The sequence below is a fragment of the Maniola jurtina genome, chromosome 19 (assembly GCF_905333055.1).
Source record: "Maniola jurtina chromosome 19, ilManJurt1.1, whole genome shotgun sequence".
NCBI lineage: Eukaryota > Metazoa > Arthropoda > Insecta > Lepidoptera > Nymphalidae > Maniola > Maniola jurtina.
The window spans coordinates 13,214,356-13,233,426 of NC_060047.1; the positions used below are offsets into that span (position 1 = coordinate 13,214,356).

The window sequence follows — 19,071 nt, forward strand, 5'->3', positions numbered from 1 at the left end:
GACACATTCAGCTATTATAATATGCAGTATAGAGCCTTCACTATATCGCACTCTGCACAATTACGAGATGAGACCTTGCCCATCAACGCTGCCAAACTGCTCAGCGGAATATGTCCGGAGCGAAGCCTATGTGGATGTGGGTACTATTACCACCTCGGTCCTACTCATATTGACATTCAGAAACCACGCATGGTTGTCAACAAAAAAGGTTCAAGATTGTTGGAGATGCACTAAATGGACTAAATTTTGATGTAAATTAATCTAAACATTATGAGATAATGAAACAATTTTACGTAAACGTTTCAACTACACTTACTCATATTAGTATTGTTACACTATGGGTCGTATTAGTCTCTGTGTGTTATTAGTCTGTGGTACAAAATAAAAACCCTCTTCTCGATAGCAAGCTAATGGACGACGGTGTGTTTAATTTCAATCCTGACAAAATATTAAAACCCAAAAGTACAAGATGGTGTCACGTGTGGGATTTGGCGAAAATTAGAAAACTGAAAAGAACTCCAAGAAGAAAAAGTCAATTATTGAACAATGTCGGAAACAAACAAAGAAAAAACGCCACCAGTAAAATCTAAGATGTCATCCGACAACATGGCGGGCGTACAAGGCGTACAATCAGCATCTTCTCTCATCAACAATGTGGAGAAATTAGATATAAACTCTTCCAATATGCAAGTAGAATGGAAACACTTTGCTACAAATCTAAAAATATTTATGCGAGCGAACAACTTTGAAAACGAAACAGAGGCACGTAAGGTAGCCATTTTGTTAGCGTGCATTGGAAGCGAAGCGCTGGAAATTTTTTATTCGTTCAATGTGGATATCGACAAAATTACCTTCGAAGAGCTACTCAAAAAGTTCGAGGAATATTTTCTTCCAAAAGTCAACATCACCATGGAAAGACATAAACTCTTCAACAGAAAACAAGGTCAAAATGAGGACATAGCATCTTATGCTACAGACATTAAGAACATAAGTCTCCAGTGTGGTTTTGAAGAACTGCGTGATAATATCCTAAAAGATGTCTTCTCATGGAACCTAAACAGCAATTATAATTATATAAGAGAAAAGCTTCTTACAAATGACCCAAAAACATTTCAAGATTCCATAGATTTAGCCAAGAAATTAGAAACGTCAAGGCAGCAAGCCAAAGTCCTTCAAGGGGAACAGACATCGTCGTCACAGTCATCTTCATTTGTAGGAAACGTCAACAGTCACAAAAAGTTTAATAATAATTTAAATCATTTTAGAAGGAGTTCACGTTCAGTCAGTCCAGCAAGATCAAGACATAGTCCAGTCAGTCCAGTCAAGCAAAGAAATGTCAGTCCGTCCATCAGTTCAAAAAATTGTCATCGATGTGGGCAGATACATCGAGTTCGTTGTCCAGCCATAGGAGTAATCTGCAGCCTGTGCCGAAAACCTAACCATTTTGCTAAGGTATGCCGTAACAAAAAACAGCTTAACACAATCTCTCAGTGTCAAGAAGTCAAACCTTTATTAATTTTGTCATGTGATGCAAATACAAGTAAAGATAGTGCTTTCAAAATAGATTTACTAGTCAATAAAGTACCTGTTAACTTCACTTTGGACACGGGTGCAGAAACGAACATTTTATCTCTCAGTGACTTCAAGAAATTAAATATATCGTCAGACATTTTACAAAAAAGTAACTACAAGCTTAGTACATTTAGTGGTGAAATCATACCAACAGTAGGTGTGTGTATTTTACCTATTATTCATAATAATCAGTCTCATGAAATAACATTTCATATTGTCGACTTGTCATGTAAAAATGTTATTGGTCACGAGACATGTACAAAATTAAAATTAATTAAAAGAATTCACATTGTCAAATTTCAGTCAAATCTAGAGCAAACAGATATTTTTTCTAAATATGCTGACTTATTTGAGGGTATAGGTTGTTTAAAAGATTTTAAAGCTCATCTTGTCCTAAAACCTGATGCAATCCCTTCTATTGATCCTTGTAGGAAAGTTCCATTCCGTCTTGTAGAAAACTTAAATAAAGAATTAGAGATATTGGAAAGAAATAATATAATAAAAAAGGTAGAAGAACCTACCGAATGGGTTAATTCTTTGGTACTTACCTCAAATAAAAATGGTAGATTGAGATTATGCATAGATCCTAGAAAATTAAATAATGCTCTTATGAGACCTCATTACCCTTTGCCTACCATAGATGAAATTAGATCTACATTGTCAGGTGCCAAATACTTCAGCACTCTAGATGCCAACAAAGGTTTCTGGATGATTCTTTTGGATGAACCATCCTCAAAGCTTTGCACATTCAACACTCCACAAGGAAGGTATCGTTATCTTAGACTACCTTTTGGAATTAATGCAGCTAGTGAGATCTTTCACAGTGAAATGATAAAAAGATTCAAAGATTTAGATGGTGTCAAAATAATGATAGATGATATTTTAATTTATGCCCCCGACAAAGAGACACATGACAGACGTCTAGAAAATGTTCTAAAAAGAGCTAGGGAGATAAACATTAAATTTAATAAAGAAAAGTCAGTAATCTGTAAACAAGAAGTCCGTTACTTAGGTCATATTTTCAGTCAAAATGGTGTCAAGGTCGATGAAAGTAAAGTCAAGGCAATATGTGATATGCCTACACCTAAAAATGTTAATGAACTACAAAGGTTTTTAGGAATGGTCAATTATCTAGGTCCTTTCATAGAAAATTTGTCACAAAAAACGTCACGACTAAGGTCATTATTGTCAAAAAACACTACATGGTCATGGTCACACGAACACAACACAGATTTCAATAATCTAAAAGATATTATAACAAAAACTCCTGTCTTAACTTATTTTGATCCAAATAAAGACATAACATTGTCAGTCGATTCGTCCAAAGATGCAATGGGAGCAGTCATTTCTCATAATAGTCAACCAATTGCTTATGCGAGTGCATCATTAACATCTTGTCAAAAATCCTATTCCCAAATCGAAAAAGAGTTGTTGTCAATATTGTTTGGTTGTACTAAGTTTCACCAATACATATATGGTCGTCAAACACTTGTCGAAACAGATCATAAGCCGATTGTCTCATTAATGAACAAACCTCTATATGACATACCACCTAGGCTACAAAGAATCATGTTAAGACTTCAACCTTATGATCTAAAAGTCATTTACAAACCAGGTAAATACCTGTATATAGCAGACACTTTGTCAAGAGCTGCGTTGTCAGAGCAAACTTTAAAAGAAGTAGACCAAGAGTTAGACTTGCACATAAACTCAATATCTAGTACATTATCAGTCAGTCCAGAAAAACTTAAAGAAATCCAAGAAAATACAGTCAAAGATGAAGTTCTATCTCAAATAATAAAATATTGTCAAGAAGGCTGGCCTGAGCACAGAAGATGTGTTCCAGTTTTAGTCAAGCCATACTTTGATTTAAAACATCAAATATATGTTATAGACAACATTGTGTTTAAAGACTCAAGTATAATATTGCCAACTAAGATGCGAAACTATGTAATTACTCTTTTACATGAAGGTCACCAAGGCATAAACAGTTGTATAAAATCTGCCAAAGGTATTGTTTATTGGCACAATATTAATAAAGATATAAAAAAATATGTTAGTCAGTGTCATACTTGTCTTACATTTCGCAGGAATAACAGTAAAGAACCTTTAATTCCCCATGACTATAAACTCTTAGCATGGAATAAAGTAGGAATAGACTTGTTTGAAATAAATAATAAAAAATATTTAATAGTCATTGATTACTTTTCAAAATATCCAGAAATTGCATTATTAAACTCAACGACTGCTAGTCAAGTAATTTTACATCTAAAATCTATATGGGCCAGGCATGGCATAGCATCCATTGCCATAACTGACGGAGGTCCTCCGTTTAACTCAAGAGAATTTAAAGATTTCTTAAACGAATGGCACGTTGAACACATAATGTCAAGTCCTTATCTGAGCAGATCAAATGGAATGGTAGAACGTTCAATTGGTACAATAAAAAATATCCTAAAGAAATGTTTTCATGACAATACAGATCCTTTTCTAGCTTTACTGCAATATAGAAATACTCCTAAAGACTGTCAGTATTCTCCAGCACAATTATGTATGTCACGAAGACTAAGGACTAAAATACCTATTTCAGATAGTAACTTAAAACCTAATATTCCTGATTATAGGAAAATAAAACAACACATTAGAACACAAAAACATAAAACTTCACTTTATTACAATAAACATGTAAAATCACTTCCATCTTTAAACCAAGGTGATAAAGTTTATTTCAAAAAACAACCACATCATGTTTGGACACCAGGTATCATATCTGAAGTCTGTCCTGAACCACGTTCTTATATAATATCAAGTCCAGAAGGTCAGTTTCGTAGAAATAGACAACACATTCTTTCTCCAAAATATCAACAAATTGAACAAAGTCCACCCAAGTCAACAGAGTCTATACTTGATTCCAACATTCCTTGTCCAGATAATCCAAGTCTCAGCGTTCCAAGTCCAAATAAACCAGCTTCATCCTCCAGTTCCACTACATCCACTCCTGTAAAACGTTCCAGAACCGGTCGTCTAATACGTCAGCCAGAAAGATATGGGTTGTAATATAACTAGTTCATAAGTTGTTTGTCATCCTCTAGAAATAAGTTTCATTGTTTTACTAGCGAAAACACTTGTTAAATCTATTTTAGACTAAATATGTTAAGTTTTCATTTGTTTTGTATAAAAATAAATTGTAAAACGTCATGTCAATGTCATCCGATAATAATAGTCAAGTTGTCAAAATTGCCACAGATACTAATGTAATTCTATCAAAGTTGTCAATGTCAAGTAGTGTTGTAAAAAAAAAAAATATATTAACGATAAATTCATTTTGTTCGGAGGAAAATGTATATATGTATTGTAAAACATAACTATAGTATAGTATAAATATATAATATGTTATAAGTAGGTACATGGTACAGTATTAGAAATGTTTGTCTTTAGTTCCGCTTCAATTTTTTTCTTTGTAAGGGAGGTGTTACACTATGGGTCGTATTAGTCTCTGTGTGTTATTAGTCTGTGGTACAAAATAAAAACCCTCTTCTCGATAGCAAGCTAATGGACGACGGTGTGTTTAATTTCAATCCTGACAAAATATTAAAACCCAAAAGTACAAGAAGTATCACCAAGGTCAAGTGCTTGTTGCATCCCTTTCACTTCAAGTGTTGTCTCCTATCTTTTAACAGTTACTACTGGATAATTGCCCCGCGCCGGTCGCGCGACGGTGCGCGCAGCTCGACGGCGGAGCGGTTCCCACTCGAGCCGCAATCAGCGGCCGCATCTCGAGAGCTTTACGACGCTCCTGCCGGCCACGGGAACATGACAGTTCATAACATATGTTAATTAACTTCTAGTGTCTGTAGAGTTATGGCTATATTAAACACTTTTCGTTATGGACCTCTACGAATGCATTTTAAGGTTTATGATGAGTTTACATCAAAAAGCTCTCAGGTTACGTATTCGATTGAAATGTCATTTTTTTTCACTACATAGCTGCATCTACAAGAACACGAAATAACCTATTTTAACGTGATATCAACAACGTTGGTTTTAATCCAAAAACTGGAAACCATATTCGCTTGATGTAGGTACAAAGCATAAGTAATCAAAATATAGCTTAATGAAGGGATCTCTTTGCCTTATTATTGAACGTCAAAAGAAAAAGTATTTTCTGTGTTATGATGCTATAATGTCAGACACGAGCAGTGGCCGGAGCAGAGAGCAGCTCCGCACTCGGCAGCGTCATGAGGCGAAGTTCGCTGAACGGGAAAGGAAGCGCGTTTTTGCGCGCTCGTGTCGGCGCGCCGCGCGTCGCGACATGCGCGCGTTTTTACGTCGCAGCTATTACGTATCGTAGGATGTGAACCGAGGACCTGCCTCGCCGGTGACCAAGCTATACACACACACTAGCAGTATGCCTTCCGTGATACATTTGACAGATAGTTACCTATTCTGCTTTAAGATAGGTTGATTAAATTATCCAAATTCTCTCTTTCTATTCAAGTTTATTCTCTCTTTCTAATCCAAAGTTCTCACTTCATGATCACTTTACAATTCTTTGAAAATTTATAATTATTACGCTTCTTCGATGGAGTACAATTTGCTTTTTTCTACACTCCTCGGAATTAATCAGCTCGGCAATATTTACAGAGTTCAAGAGGGTTGAGGAAAACACGACGAGGACAGGTTTCCGTAGTGATGTGTATCCTGGCTGAGGCCGCTGGAGGCGAGGTGAGGGGCGCGGGGTGGTGGGAACGGGAGCGGTGCGGCATATCGATGCATATTGTGACATATTGTGCAGCTCGTATACGAGCATGCGTCCGCGGAGCGCGTCTCTGTGCGGCCGATTTGTATGCTGCACAAGCACATGTATGTACAATGTACATTGTACTCTACTCACTCGGAAACCTTGCAAAGAATTGCGATCAGAGATGCGGGACTATGTACCTATACCTAAAAATGTTATTTATGTTAAATAAAATAAAATAAATATAGGTATGGTTTCAAACAAGAATGGCATTTGAGTTTTTCTCTCTCGTTTCCCATAGGACTCATAGCGAAGGTGAGTATGTTACACAGCTCCTATTGATATCCGAGGATTCTGGCTGCACTCTGCATCTGCGTCTCTCATGGAAGTCAACGATTGTGAGTAGCACGGACAGGCTATTGAATTTTTAATATTAAAGGATAAAATTAATTGCCAACACTAAAAGCCATAGGAAACTATAGTGAACCCATTACGTAGAAGGATTTGTTTACAACTGACATTCATAATTTGGGATAGCAGGATAAATTGAGCGGAACCAGTATTGAATGCTTATTGGATATTTGAGAGCGTTCCAACTCCAACAGTAAGAATAACACATTAAATGTAAAAAAGCAAAAGGCGATATGAGAGCGGGCCAGGTTCCCACGGGTGTCGGGTCGGCTGCCCGACGCCCGACGGCCGACACGCGCAAATGGCGTATCATCGTCCAATAATATTTGGTGTGGGGCGAGCAAACAGCGGGCGGGGGTCGGCGAGTGGTCGGCAAACCTCGGTCGCTCGGCCGCTCGGCCACTCGGCCGTGTTTGCGCACACCTGGTCGCTCGCGGCCACTCTTGTTTTTTCCAACGACCAGTTTTTTCTAACAACAAAGTTTGGGCCGCGTTAATTTGACCCTCGTTTCTCTAATTCCGTTTGTACAAACACAGCTCTCCGCTCGCTCGCCTGCGCCGCCTCTCCGCCGACAGGCTCCGCAGACGACGCGGAGTGCACTTCATGCTCGTGTCCAGCAATACCTACACATCTTCATGTTTTGAACGCAGTCCCCTGTTTACTTATCATGTCTCACCATTATTGTCTTTTAAGTAATTTATTTTTACTTATCTTACTTTCTAAAAGTAAAAACCATTTAATTCAGATACTTATACTTATCAGTTAGAAGGTACTAAGTAGGTAAGTATATTAATTGAAAAGGAAGCAATTCTTCATCTTCCTCCGTCGTTCCCCTAATTTTGAGGGACGTGGCTCTCCTTTGTATAATTATTATCATTCTCATTAGGTATGATGTTCCATTTTTCTGTGTTTTGTTGTGTGTGCTCGGTGAGGTAAGTAGCGGCCGCGCGAACGGCGCCGCAGACAGGCGTGTCGGCGTGTCGGGCGCTTCTCTCATCAAGCAGGTCTGACCAACGTCCTCGCTTCGTCCACGACATCATTGTGTTTTCTCCGATTACATAGTTAGGTGACCAGGAGGTTTTCAATATTGTTAGCAACACGGCCGCGCTGTGACCGGACCACCTACTTGCCTACTAGCGAGTCCTTCGTAGACAATCCTCATTTTTATTTTTAAGGAAGAATATAAGTAAATAGTGTCTACTTATTTAAGGGAATTCCTACGGAGGAGGACAAATACGTAATTGATTTGAAGTTTGTTTGTGGAGCAGTGATAAGCGAGGCCGAGGGGCGAGGCACTGGCGCGGGGCCACTCGCCGCATCCTAAACAAACAGCTAACAGCAAACAGCTAATGTGTTTGTGTCAGCGATTGGAATAACAATCACAAGTAGCTCACGAACTTCAACTTCCGTCTCACCTCGCTGGCCTACGCAGGTTGACCCCTCTGTTAGCTATAAACTTACAATGCTCAAATTGTGGTTTAAATACCTACCTAGGTTCCTTTATTGACCGCGCTCACAACACCTTGTCGAAGATACCAAAGTCTTTTGAAGATGCCACACGCACTTATTAAATAGACCGAGATTCCCAGAATGAAATTGTATTTGAATAGTTATTACCTGGCAGTGCAGGCGTATTAATAAAACTAATAACAAGTACAGCTCATATAAAAGAGAAAGCTGATTTGTGTGTGATCGTGATTTTGTGCGTCGCTCGGAGTCAGTGTGCTGTGAGTCATGTCGACCGGCGAGTGGCGCGGCCGCGGCGCGCGAGAGGCGACTACTGATGACTGACGATGTGCGGAATTTGGGATCCCTACAGCTGCTGTACACACACACAGAGTTACAGTTCACTCCGAAATAAAAAAATTACACTTGCTTTAACAGTGAAGAGAAACCATGATAAGAATTGTTCTTATCTAATCAATCTGTTGTGTTTTATTTGATTTCAAACACTCATTACGTTTTAGATATAGGTATCAATTTTGATACGGACATGTTGTTTTAAGAATATCCGAAGAGAGATTAATATTGAGGGGTATTAAGGAGTATATAAAAGCATTAACTCGATGTAATAAAATCAAATAGAGAACAATCATCATCAGAGCTATGTCTGCGGCAGAGCGGACTTAAATACTATTAGAGCAGGTCGTTACACAGTAATTAAGCATTGGATGCTGCGTCGTGCTCTAATGCGATTAAGATAATCCTTGAATTACATTTCACGGGGGGGGCAGAGCAGCTTGGGGAAGAGAAACAAACCTTTTGTTATAAAGCGAAGAAGATTAGTAGAACAACTTGATACTTGTACTAAGTAGGAAGCCGGAAGGTACTGTAACTTTTTATGATTTCTAGTAGTAAGTAGGTCTAGAGTTTGTTGTCGCCTGTTTTCAGTGCAATGTAAGATTTTCCGAACCCAGTGCACGTGGTAGACAATCCGACGCATAGCAATAGTTGTGCATCGTGAAATAAAACATAATATTTGAATTTTACTTATTCTAATTAAACAGATATGCTTTGCTCTTATTTCAGAGTCAAACTGTTGATATTTGAAATATCAAATCGGTTATCACATTTTATGATGCGGTTTTGTCGTGACAACTTTAACCGCAAACAAATAAATAACAACGGCGCAGAGCTGGCTCGGGGTGTAACAATAGCCGTTTGATGCAGGCTGTGGTAGATCGCGTCGTGCGCGTGCGCGCCCCACGCGGCGTGCGCGTCCATTGAACAGTAAACCTTCCACATTACAACATAATAACAATAGGTATTAACAGGTTTTATTGCTAACTAAATATTTAACTCCGTCGTAAAGCAAAATAAGTTCGTCGCAGCACATGTTCAAGAAACTATGACGATTCAATGTGACCACATCACCACCGACTGACGAGTGGATTCACTATTGCAGCTTTACTGCTGTGTTGATTAGGTACAGTTATTCTAGATTTGATGTGTAGTATCAGTTAGGTACTAGAAGCACCAAGTAAACTATTTATGTAGAGTTTGAGTCAAAATGTTACTTTAGTAGGAACAGGATGAATCAATATTGCAGCGATTCTAGTTAATGCTTCATCAGAGTTGACCAAAGTTTTGTGATGAAATGGAAAATGATATTAAACTCATTTAAAATTCAATTTAAATTCATTTATGCACATAAAATTATAACTTACGTATCGCCAAACGGCACCGCAGTTTATTGGCGAGTTAGCGCTCGAGTCGTCAATCAATTACTTAAGTACAAAAGTACGATCTCGAAATGTAACCTAGAAATTATAGCCAGTATTTCGCTACGACAACGAAAAGCATTTGTACTAGCAGTGAGGTACTCGTGTGGTGACGTAGCGAGTAGCGACACTAGCTAAGCCCTGTGGTGTAGCACTGCCCAGCTCGACTCCGTTAGCAGTCCCGTCACGCGCCGCGCCGCGCGCCGTGCGGGCACGCCGGCCTCCACGATCCTACACCGGCAAAAACTGACACTCAGGTATCATTGTCTTCCAATATTCTCAGTTTTGAGAACGATTTATCAATTGCGAGCAGCGCGCGCGCAAAAACTGGACTCGCAACAATTGAGGCAGCTTTCTGCTTTCGTTGCTCGCGTACCCATTTCATACTTCCAAGTTCCAACGTCCAAAATTATTATTTCCCGAAACCGACTCGGTATAATTGCTATATAAACAGTACAGGTATCCATATGAATTAGCTGGTTTGCTTCTTCTGTATCTTAACATGAATACATATGAGAATAGGTGCCTAAATCAACATTCAAGTCACTTGCAGAAAATATACCACAGCATCACGTCAGTGTATTCAGACACGATGTGTAATCAGCATTATTACTTACCTACTTATATACTCATTTATTGCATTTAGTACTTTCATACTAACAATAATAAAGCATTTTGATGTTGAAAAGTGTTTTTCAAGATATGTAGAGTAGGGCGATGTCGTGTCGGCTCTTGCAGCATGTGTAGGAACCGTGGCTGCTGTGTCACATTAGCGCATTCAGCTCTACGATCTTCAGGTTACAGGTAGAAATGACGCGGATTTGTCTTAACCAGTCGGCTAAAAATAAACAGGGTGCAGCGAGCGTTCCCGCGCCGAGATTGTGCCGGGAGCGGGGTGCGGGGGGAACACCGCCCGCCGCCGGGGAACCGGTCCCGCGCCGCGCCGCCGCCGGCGAGCCTCCGTGTAATTCTTTTAATTTGGAAATAATCAATGAAAGGATCATCTCTATCGAGTAACGCAGGTCTCGGCAGCCGCGCGCTGCGCTCCGGAGCGCCACGACTTCCGTAACACTATTTGGCGATAAAACACCGAGTCGCCTCGATCGTGGAGTAGGCACGGTTCGTTAGTAATAAATGAATGAGAAAGGATAATGTTAATAAGGTATCCTGTTTCCTGCGATTTAAATTCGAGAGCGGCGAGACTCGGCAGGCGAAACTGCAGCGGAAGAGCGCATGCGTACAGGTTGATGTCGGCGCGCGTGTGTGCGTGCGTGTGTGTGCGGGACCGGTCGTCGCCGTTCAATTTGTCCGACACAACACAGTGCACGCAACGCACAGAGCAATGTTATCATCCATCACGGCTCCCACTGCGGAGTGCGGACTTCATCACGATGTAGACCGACCCATGAATATCATGACTGTTATTGACTGATTCTATATTTATTCTCTCTCATACAAACCGCCGCAGTTTATATCTTGTTAATAGGTATAAGTTGTTCACTCAAATGTACTTAGGTACCTATTTACTTCGATTGACGAACGATGATGAAAATACATACAACAAGAATACAACATATTGTGTACCACCTTCCTGTGATATTGATACTTACTTACTTAATTAGATAACAACTTCACGGTGAAGGAAAACATCGCGAGGAAACCTGAGAGTTCTACACAATGTTCTCAAAAGTGGGTGAAGTTCGGCAAGCGTGGCGGACTATGGCCGAACCCTTCTCACTCTGAGAGGACACCCGTGCTCAGTAGTGAGCCGGCGACAGAATGACGATGATTTGTAATTTTTGCCATACCTATAACAAAATATCAAAAACCATTCTCTAGCGTTAACATTATCCATGTGTTTGTTATACGTACGCTACAAGGAGCTTACACAAAAACATTTTCCTTCCATTCAGGTACCTACCTACTGGCACTTCTGACTCAGAACTTGAGTGAGTCGTGTGTCTTTACTGTTCTGAGCCCTCGAGGCACAAATGCAAACACTTACAACAGTAGTACAATATGGCGGAGGGCTCGCTCGCTCGGGGCGCGTCGTGAGCGCGGCGCCGCACCTGCCCGCTGCCGCCGCGGGCTGTGGGCCAGCGAGTAGCGACTCGGGAACACCCTCCACTGGGAGCTTGCAGTACTATCGTCGCTATGTCGCTGTGTCGCTGTGTCGCTGTGGCCGTCGCATAGCGGGTGTAGCTGCAACTATTGATTCAGATGTAGTCAGTAGTTTCGTTCGGCGAAAATAATAAATTAAATGCTCTGTATTCCCTATCTCGTGGAAATTTTAAAAAGCCCCACTTTAGTCGATGCAAAATTTCAACTCTCTAGATCCAAGGCTGGGCGTCGATGAGTCAGTCAGTGAGTCAAGACTTTTTTATAGATATCACATTTTAGTAAACTTCAAATTCAAGGGCAGATTAAGTATTAGATAAAAATCAGCAAAACATCCTGATCCAATAACTGTGAGTAAGTGATACTTATCAAATTATTATTTGCCTTTATGGTAGATGGTTTATGCGCTATTTGGAGGCAGGATGGAAACTTAGAAAGCTTATAAAATTTTTATATAGATACTTAATAATACATAAAATTGACTTTGCACATATTGGCTGGCTTTATTATTTTAAAGTATACAAACTAGTGTTAACCTTAAAAATACTTGTAATATTTTTATCTTCAGAGAGCTCCATCATGTACTGAAAGTTATTTTTTGTTTTGTTTGGGACTCCCGGGCGTCGTAATCTAAATCACCGATAGGGAGGCGTCCCGAATCTATTACACTTCATGGCAGCCGTCTAATTTAATTAAAATCGTCAGCCGTATCTTAAAGCAAAGCACTATCCTCCCCTGGCACCCCCCGCCCCGCGCGCCTCCCCCTGGAGGCTGTTACCCCGCGCCGCCTGCGCCGGTATTTTAATTAAGCCTGCGCTCCTCGCCGCGCACACATGCGCACATGCTCCTGCACGCACACGCGCGCCGCGAGCCTGAGAACCTGCGCCTGCGCTGCTCGAGTGAACGACACGTGGCGACCTGCACGAGCTCACGTCGCCTGCCGCAGGGGAGGCTCCGGGTCCATGTTCCAGCTCTGCTTATCTAATCTCTAGGATAACCTGACAGACTCAACGTGGTGGATGATCACAGCACGAGGCACGAATCCCACCGAGCGATGTCGATACAGCGCAGCTATCGCAACTAATTACCCGTGACCGCTTCGATGTCGATATGACAAGGTTCTGCTTGTGGGTATTGGCTCCAGTCACACTCCACACACAGCACAAGGCTTCGAGCGGTGCAGGAGGCGAGGGCGCGCCGCCGTATTTGGCGCCACGTTCCCACGCCGCGCCGCGCCGCGCCGCGCCGCAGCGGAATTCACTTTCATTGCTATACGTGATCCGAGTTAATGATTGTGATTTGCATGATTGAACGTCCAAACATAGCAGTCGTTTTAATTGATCACAAATTATGCAAAGCGCGCTCTCTTTGCATGTCTTCAAACAGTTTTCGGTGGGAACTGAAGACGTTATTTAAATGAGAATTGGTTTCCAATTTTCCATGGCATCATTATTTCGTTAGGTACCTACCTTACTTCAGTTTTCCTTAGTTTCCTCAGGCACACAAGTAACTTCTCGCTGAAATGCGTAGAGGCGCGCTGTACGCGGCCCATGTACGACCTTGTTACCGCGAACCATCGCGAACTGACAAGTATGAAGATGCTTACCTACTAGCATTTAGCATTAGATCTACTATTTTGCATATACTTCATTAGATAGATTCTTTAGAACTGCGCCTCACTCATTGAAATGTACGCATGGAATAGCGCTGGGACGACGATTACTGATAGAATCCTGCCAGTTCTGCAGTTGTTCATAAAATGTAATTAAAATTATGCAAGTAATGGTGTTCAACTGTGAGCCACAAGTCCACTCGTGCCATCATCGCGTTAATTGTCGCCCCTCCCCCCTCTCCTCCCCCATGTGATCCTGCTACGCTCCGCGCAAGAATGGTAATTGAGCTGCTGTTTATTTGCGTGAGAACAATGTCACTCCTGGCGCTCACAGCTACGCGGTGTGTCATACAAGATACACTTCATCTTACGGCCGTTTATGATTTCGCAGTTTTGTCGCTCGCTTGTCGCGCAATCGTTCGGTCTCTCGAGCAACATAATTGTCGCCCAGGATAGTTAACATCATCTATTCGGGAGTTGACCGCTTCAGAAACTGATAAGTAGCTCAGGCGACAGTTGTAACTACAGTAAGGCCAGCCTACGTAATAATTTGTTTACCAAACAGTTCACTTACGACATCTCTCTACAACGATAGCCACGTCCGCGTCGCTCGTAAAAGGGTAACCTCATTGTCCGGTGGAAGCCTCGCCCGCGGCGCGCAAGGCAAGGATCGTATAGTCTGCCCCGTCGTGTTTTGTCTCCTTTACACGACATTGAAAGGAAATAGTTTATTTGTTTGAATATGGCTGGACAAGGTGTTTACAATACAGTAACAGTTCGTTACGAGGAGGTAGGCAGGCGCCCTCGCTTGTTGTCGGCGCTGGAATTGTTTTCACGCCGTTTTTACAGAAGTAATGAGTAGCGGGGACGTGGCACGGACACGTGTCTTCTCTGTATGGTTACCATCATGGCGTCGATTACATACAAATGTAGTTGTGTGGAGCGTATGTAGGATGCCATGCGCCAGCGCCACTGTCACGTCATCGCCACGTCACCGGCCACTCCCGCCCAGACTGCACTGTGCACAGCATCGCTGCCCATATTACTTATCCGGGATATAGTTACTATAGACACCTGCAGCCCCGCAGAGTTTCCCAGAGAGAGAGATGGGATTCTTAAGAAACCTAAATCCACGTGGATGAAGTTATGGCCATCATCTAGTAGGTATAATTTTGCGTCCTGGTTTTTCGTATTTTTGTTACATAAACACAGAACTAGGCTGGACTATTATTGGCGCGATAGTACAAGTATTTTACATTATAACAGATCATAGCCTGGCTACTGTTATGTATGTAGGTACAACAGTTTTGTGTAAATACTCAGAGCTGTCATAAAGTCTCAAATTCATATTAGAACTCACTGAATAATTTAGTTAGGACCATCGATGGTTAGGACCAGAGAGCCTGAGCTGCGCGGATGCGATGGTGACAGTTTGTGAAGTTGTCTCGTTTGAGGTGAAATTTTACTGTCCTTGAAAGTCGGAGGAGCCGCGCACTATTAATAACATAATTTTATTGGTTTGAGCTGCAGCCCTGCGATCCCTGCCGTGATAACAATACACGAGCCGGCCTGAATCCTGCTGCTTTGCTATGCAAACAAAATAATAAACGATCAGATTTTACATGTGGGTTTATAGAATTTTATCCAAAAAAGCCAGGATGGGTCAGCGAGTGGATACAAGTAATTAGTCAAATTAGTTATTTTTGATGGTACGGTATGTATAAAGTAAATAATGAAGTAGTCAATTTGCGAATCGCATACAATGTTTAGGCAGCGGTCATAGGTAGGTAGTCGCGAGTGGCGACGGATGCGTCTCCGCGCAGCGTCCTTCCGCCCATTTATCTGCCACTCGCCGCCGCTGCTGCCTGCTCGCCGGCCGCATTATACTGTCGCCCCCCTCCCCCCTCCCCGCCTCCCCGCCTCGCTCCCCAGATCATTAGCCGATACATGACAATTAGAGACGTCTCAACTACATGCCCGACCCCTGACTCTCAGTCATTGGAATTGCTGATACGCGCAGAACGATTTTGTACCGAAGATATTGCAACATACCTACAACAGCTGCTGTTGTCAAGTTTGACTTCACGAATTAATGTTCTAAGACTTAGGGTCATTCGAAGCACAGAAGTTATCGTTATTGTTAAACTTGTTCTCCAAAAACAAGCAAAATGGTTTGTAGAAATCTGTATTCTTATCTTATCTCGACAATTTACGATTAATTATACTAAATCAAATTGTTAAAAGTTTAAGAATTTTGATTTATGCAACCCATGGCTCACAAATCAGAATACGTAATAGTACCCACAGTGGCTTTTCTTGGTGGTCAAACTTTGTCAAAGATTTGTCACTTTAGATCTGTGATCAATTGACCCTTAGAGCCAAATTACACGCAGCACTATCCACAGCGAAGAGTTTCGTGTATCTAGTTCTGCTGTAAAGTTTTGTTCCAAGCAAAACAAACAACATTTTTACATACACAATAAGTTCGCTGCGCAAGTTTCGGTCTGTCGCCGTCCGACGTCGCCACAACTCAACTGTATAAAGCTATTGAAATCAAAATGTCCTTGGATACAGCCCTCATGGCTAACTGATAAAGGCCGAAAAAAGGGCCGAATAATTGTCTCATTGAAGAGCAAGCTACGCACTTATTGAGTGAGGGGGATATTATGAGTTACATCACGTACTTACCTAGTTTATGAGCGCGTTTCGGGCTCGCTGCGACGCTGACGGCCGGGCTCGCTGCGACGCTGACGGCCGGGCTCGCTGCGACGCTGACGGTCGCCCTCGCGCCGACGTCGGGCGCTGACGCCGCGCTTAAATAGTTCTTGTGTCGAGATCGAGATAACAGTTTCGGTTCGATCAGATAATAATATTAAAAAAAATATGAGCCCGAACGCATTTCGTTCGCGACCGATGCGCTGACCACTCCACTCTGCCGTATGCCGCAGCCTCGCGTTGTAATTGTTAGGTGCCTTTATCATATTTTCGCTTACACTACGTAAGATATTTTTTGGCAGTTCTAATATTTCGAAGCCTTCGCTATAGAATGACAGGAACGTCGTCGTTTCGGCTGATGACTGCGATAATTACTTATAAGAAAACGTCCAATAGAAAAAAAAAGCAACTGGATGAAATTCATAACAATCCAAAGTGCTCTAGTTCTATATTGAAAAGTATTGCTCTGCTATCAAGAAATTGATCTCAAAGATGCAAGTTTTCTCGTGATGTTTTCGCGCGGTCAAAAACTTATTTTTCAAAGAAGCATAAAAAAACAAATAACGACAGTTATAATCTTTTTAAAAACTTATTTAACAAGTAATATGTAAGTAGGAGTCCACGCCACTCAACAGGAAACTATAATAGAACATATTGAATTGAAAGTAAGATGATAACAATGTACTATAATAACATCAATGATCGGCATCGACTTGGCTCCGGCGTCCGGCGCAGGCGAAAACTCGCACAATGCGCTGATTGCCGCGAGCGGCGACTGCGCCGGCGCAGACCGCGTGCGGCGCCGCGCACCGGCACCGCAGGCCAGGGGCCACTGCAACCTTGCACTTAACCAATAACGTGAACTGTGACTTTAGTAGTGTGGTTTTATTGAATTCAGAAATTCATATTAATTATACGGTTTTCCCTAGGGCTAAAATCCTTCGGCGGCGGTTCACATGTCGGTGGCCTTGCCGGCTGCTCGCGAGTCGGCGCGCGGCGTCGACAGTATCCTGAATCCAGTGAGCGACGCCATTCAGTACCGGCCTGAGTTGATACTACGATTGAATATTATTTAAATACCTCATTTTTTAATGAAGAAAAACTAAACGAAAGCTCTAAAGCGTTTCCTAATTGAAAATGATAACAATCGACTCGACGATTTTAACGCTTTACGCCTATTTTGAAGAATAAGTTCAATAGAAGCGTCGGAAACTTGCTGTTGATAACTAGGTACAGTAGGTAGGTACCTAATTAGAAATGAAAAGTTTGACTCCACATTCCTACTTCTCGTCCGCCCCGAACCCAGCCTGCGCGCCGCGCTGCGGCCAGCGGCCAGGTGCGCGTTGCGCAGGCGCAGGTAGACAATTAACACCCATTGTGCTGCTCATATTATCACTCTCGCCGCTCTCCCTGATCGGATGCTGTGTTTCAACTACCATTACTTACCTACATTATGGTTGTTTTGTGTAACTTGCAACTCGGAAATATTATAATTCTGAATGATTTTATAGGATACTTATTATTAAATGTTAATAATTAATTATTATTAGATAAAATTACAAATCATATTAACTATTCCTATTTCCATTTTGTATCTACCAGAAGTAGGTACAGTAAAACGTAAGTGTTAAAGTTCAGTGTCACAATTTATAAGACGTAAAGCTGGAAATCGTTTATTTAATTTGTTAGGTCAATGTCATTGTATGTTGAATTGTTACTCTATCTGAATATCTACGATTGTGTACGAACGTCGCATCGTACGAAACTCACAAACGTCCTCATGACAAATGAATCCTTATGAAAATAAATCACCGGACAAAGTAGTCCCTCGCGGCGATAGTAATCTCGAAATGGCATTAGAGTCGTGAAATCAGTGTTGCCAGTGGCAGATAGTCAATTGTAACACGAGACATCTCAAAATGTAACAATTTCACGAGAAAAGTAACATTTCCTTATTTTTCGTGGAAAATAAAAGTAATAAGGTACACAGGTTAATATGGCACTTTATTATACAAAAATTTAAACAGTTTTCTTGTCCCATTAGTTAAGCTTAAAAAGAATCGTAATAATAATTGTTGATTGAATAAATTGACTGCTGATCCTGAAAAAGAAAAACAAATCAATATGTAAAATAATAATATACCAATGGATTTAGAAATGTCTTTAAATAGCTATAACTTATTTTGTTAATCAATTTATAATACAAGTGTAAATTAAAAATTTATATCACCCCAACAAGTGAAGGTTACATTAACTAGAAAAGAGCTGATAACTTTCAAACGGCTGAACCGATTTTCTTTGATTATAGCTAAGAACACTCTCCATCAAGCCACCTTTCAAACAAAAAAACTAAATTAAAATCGGTTCATTAGTTTGAGAGCTACGATGCCATACACAGATACACACGTCAAACTTATAACACCCCTCTTTTTGGATCGGGGGTTAAAAAGATTAAAATCGTCTAATATCGGGCGATCTGGCAACACAGGACTGTTTGAGTTTGAGAGGCTACGCACTAGGTGGACTTTGTCTGTGTAGCGTTTGATGGCGCGCGTGTGGTGCCTTTTTGGAGCGTTTTTTTTTTTTTTGTTTAAAGTGGCTGGTTTTTGTGTTTCACTGGCGTTTTTGGTGCTAGAACCATGCTGGAACTAACTGGGAAGCGCTCTAAAGGGGTGCCGTGC

General features: G+C 41.2%; 1 protein-coding gene across 1 annotated transcript; it reads left to right on the plus strand.

The window, feature by feature from the left end:
* The first annotated feature begins 597 nt into the window (after positions 1–597).
* On the plus strand, positions 598–3,191 carry LOC123875322. The gene is made up of 2 exons (XM_045921075.1): positions 598–2,339; positions 3,188–3,191. The coding sequence occupies exons 1-2, from the start codon at positions 607–609 to the stop codon at positions 3,189–3,191; spliced, it is 1,737 nt and encodes a 578-aa protein (XP_045777031.1). The 5' UTR covers positions 598–606.
* Positions 3,192–19,071: the final 15,880 nt, after the last annotated feature.

What these genes read in the sequence shown, in the direction of transcription:
- LOC123875322 (XM_045921075.1), top strand. Translation starts at nt 607, where the DNA reads ATGGCGGGCGTACAAGGCGTACAATCAGCATCTTCTCTCATCAACAAT.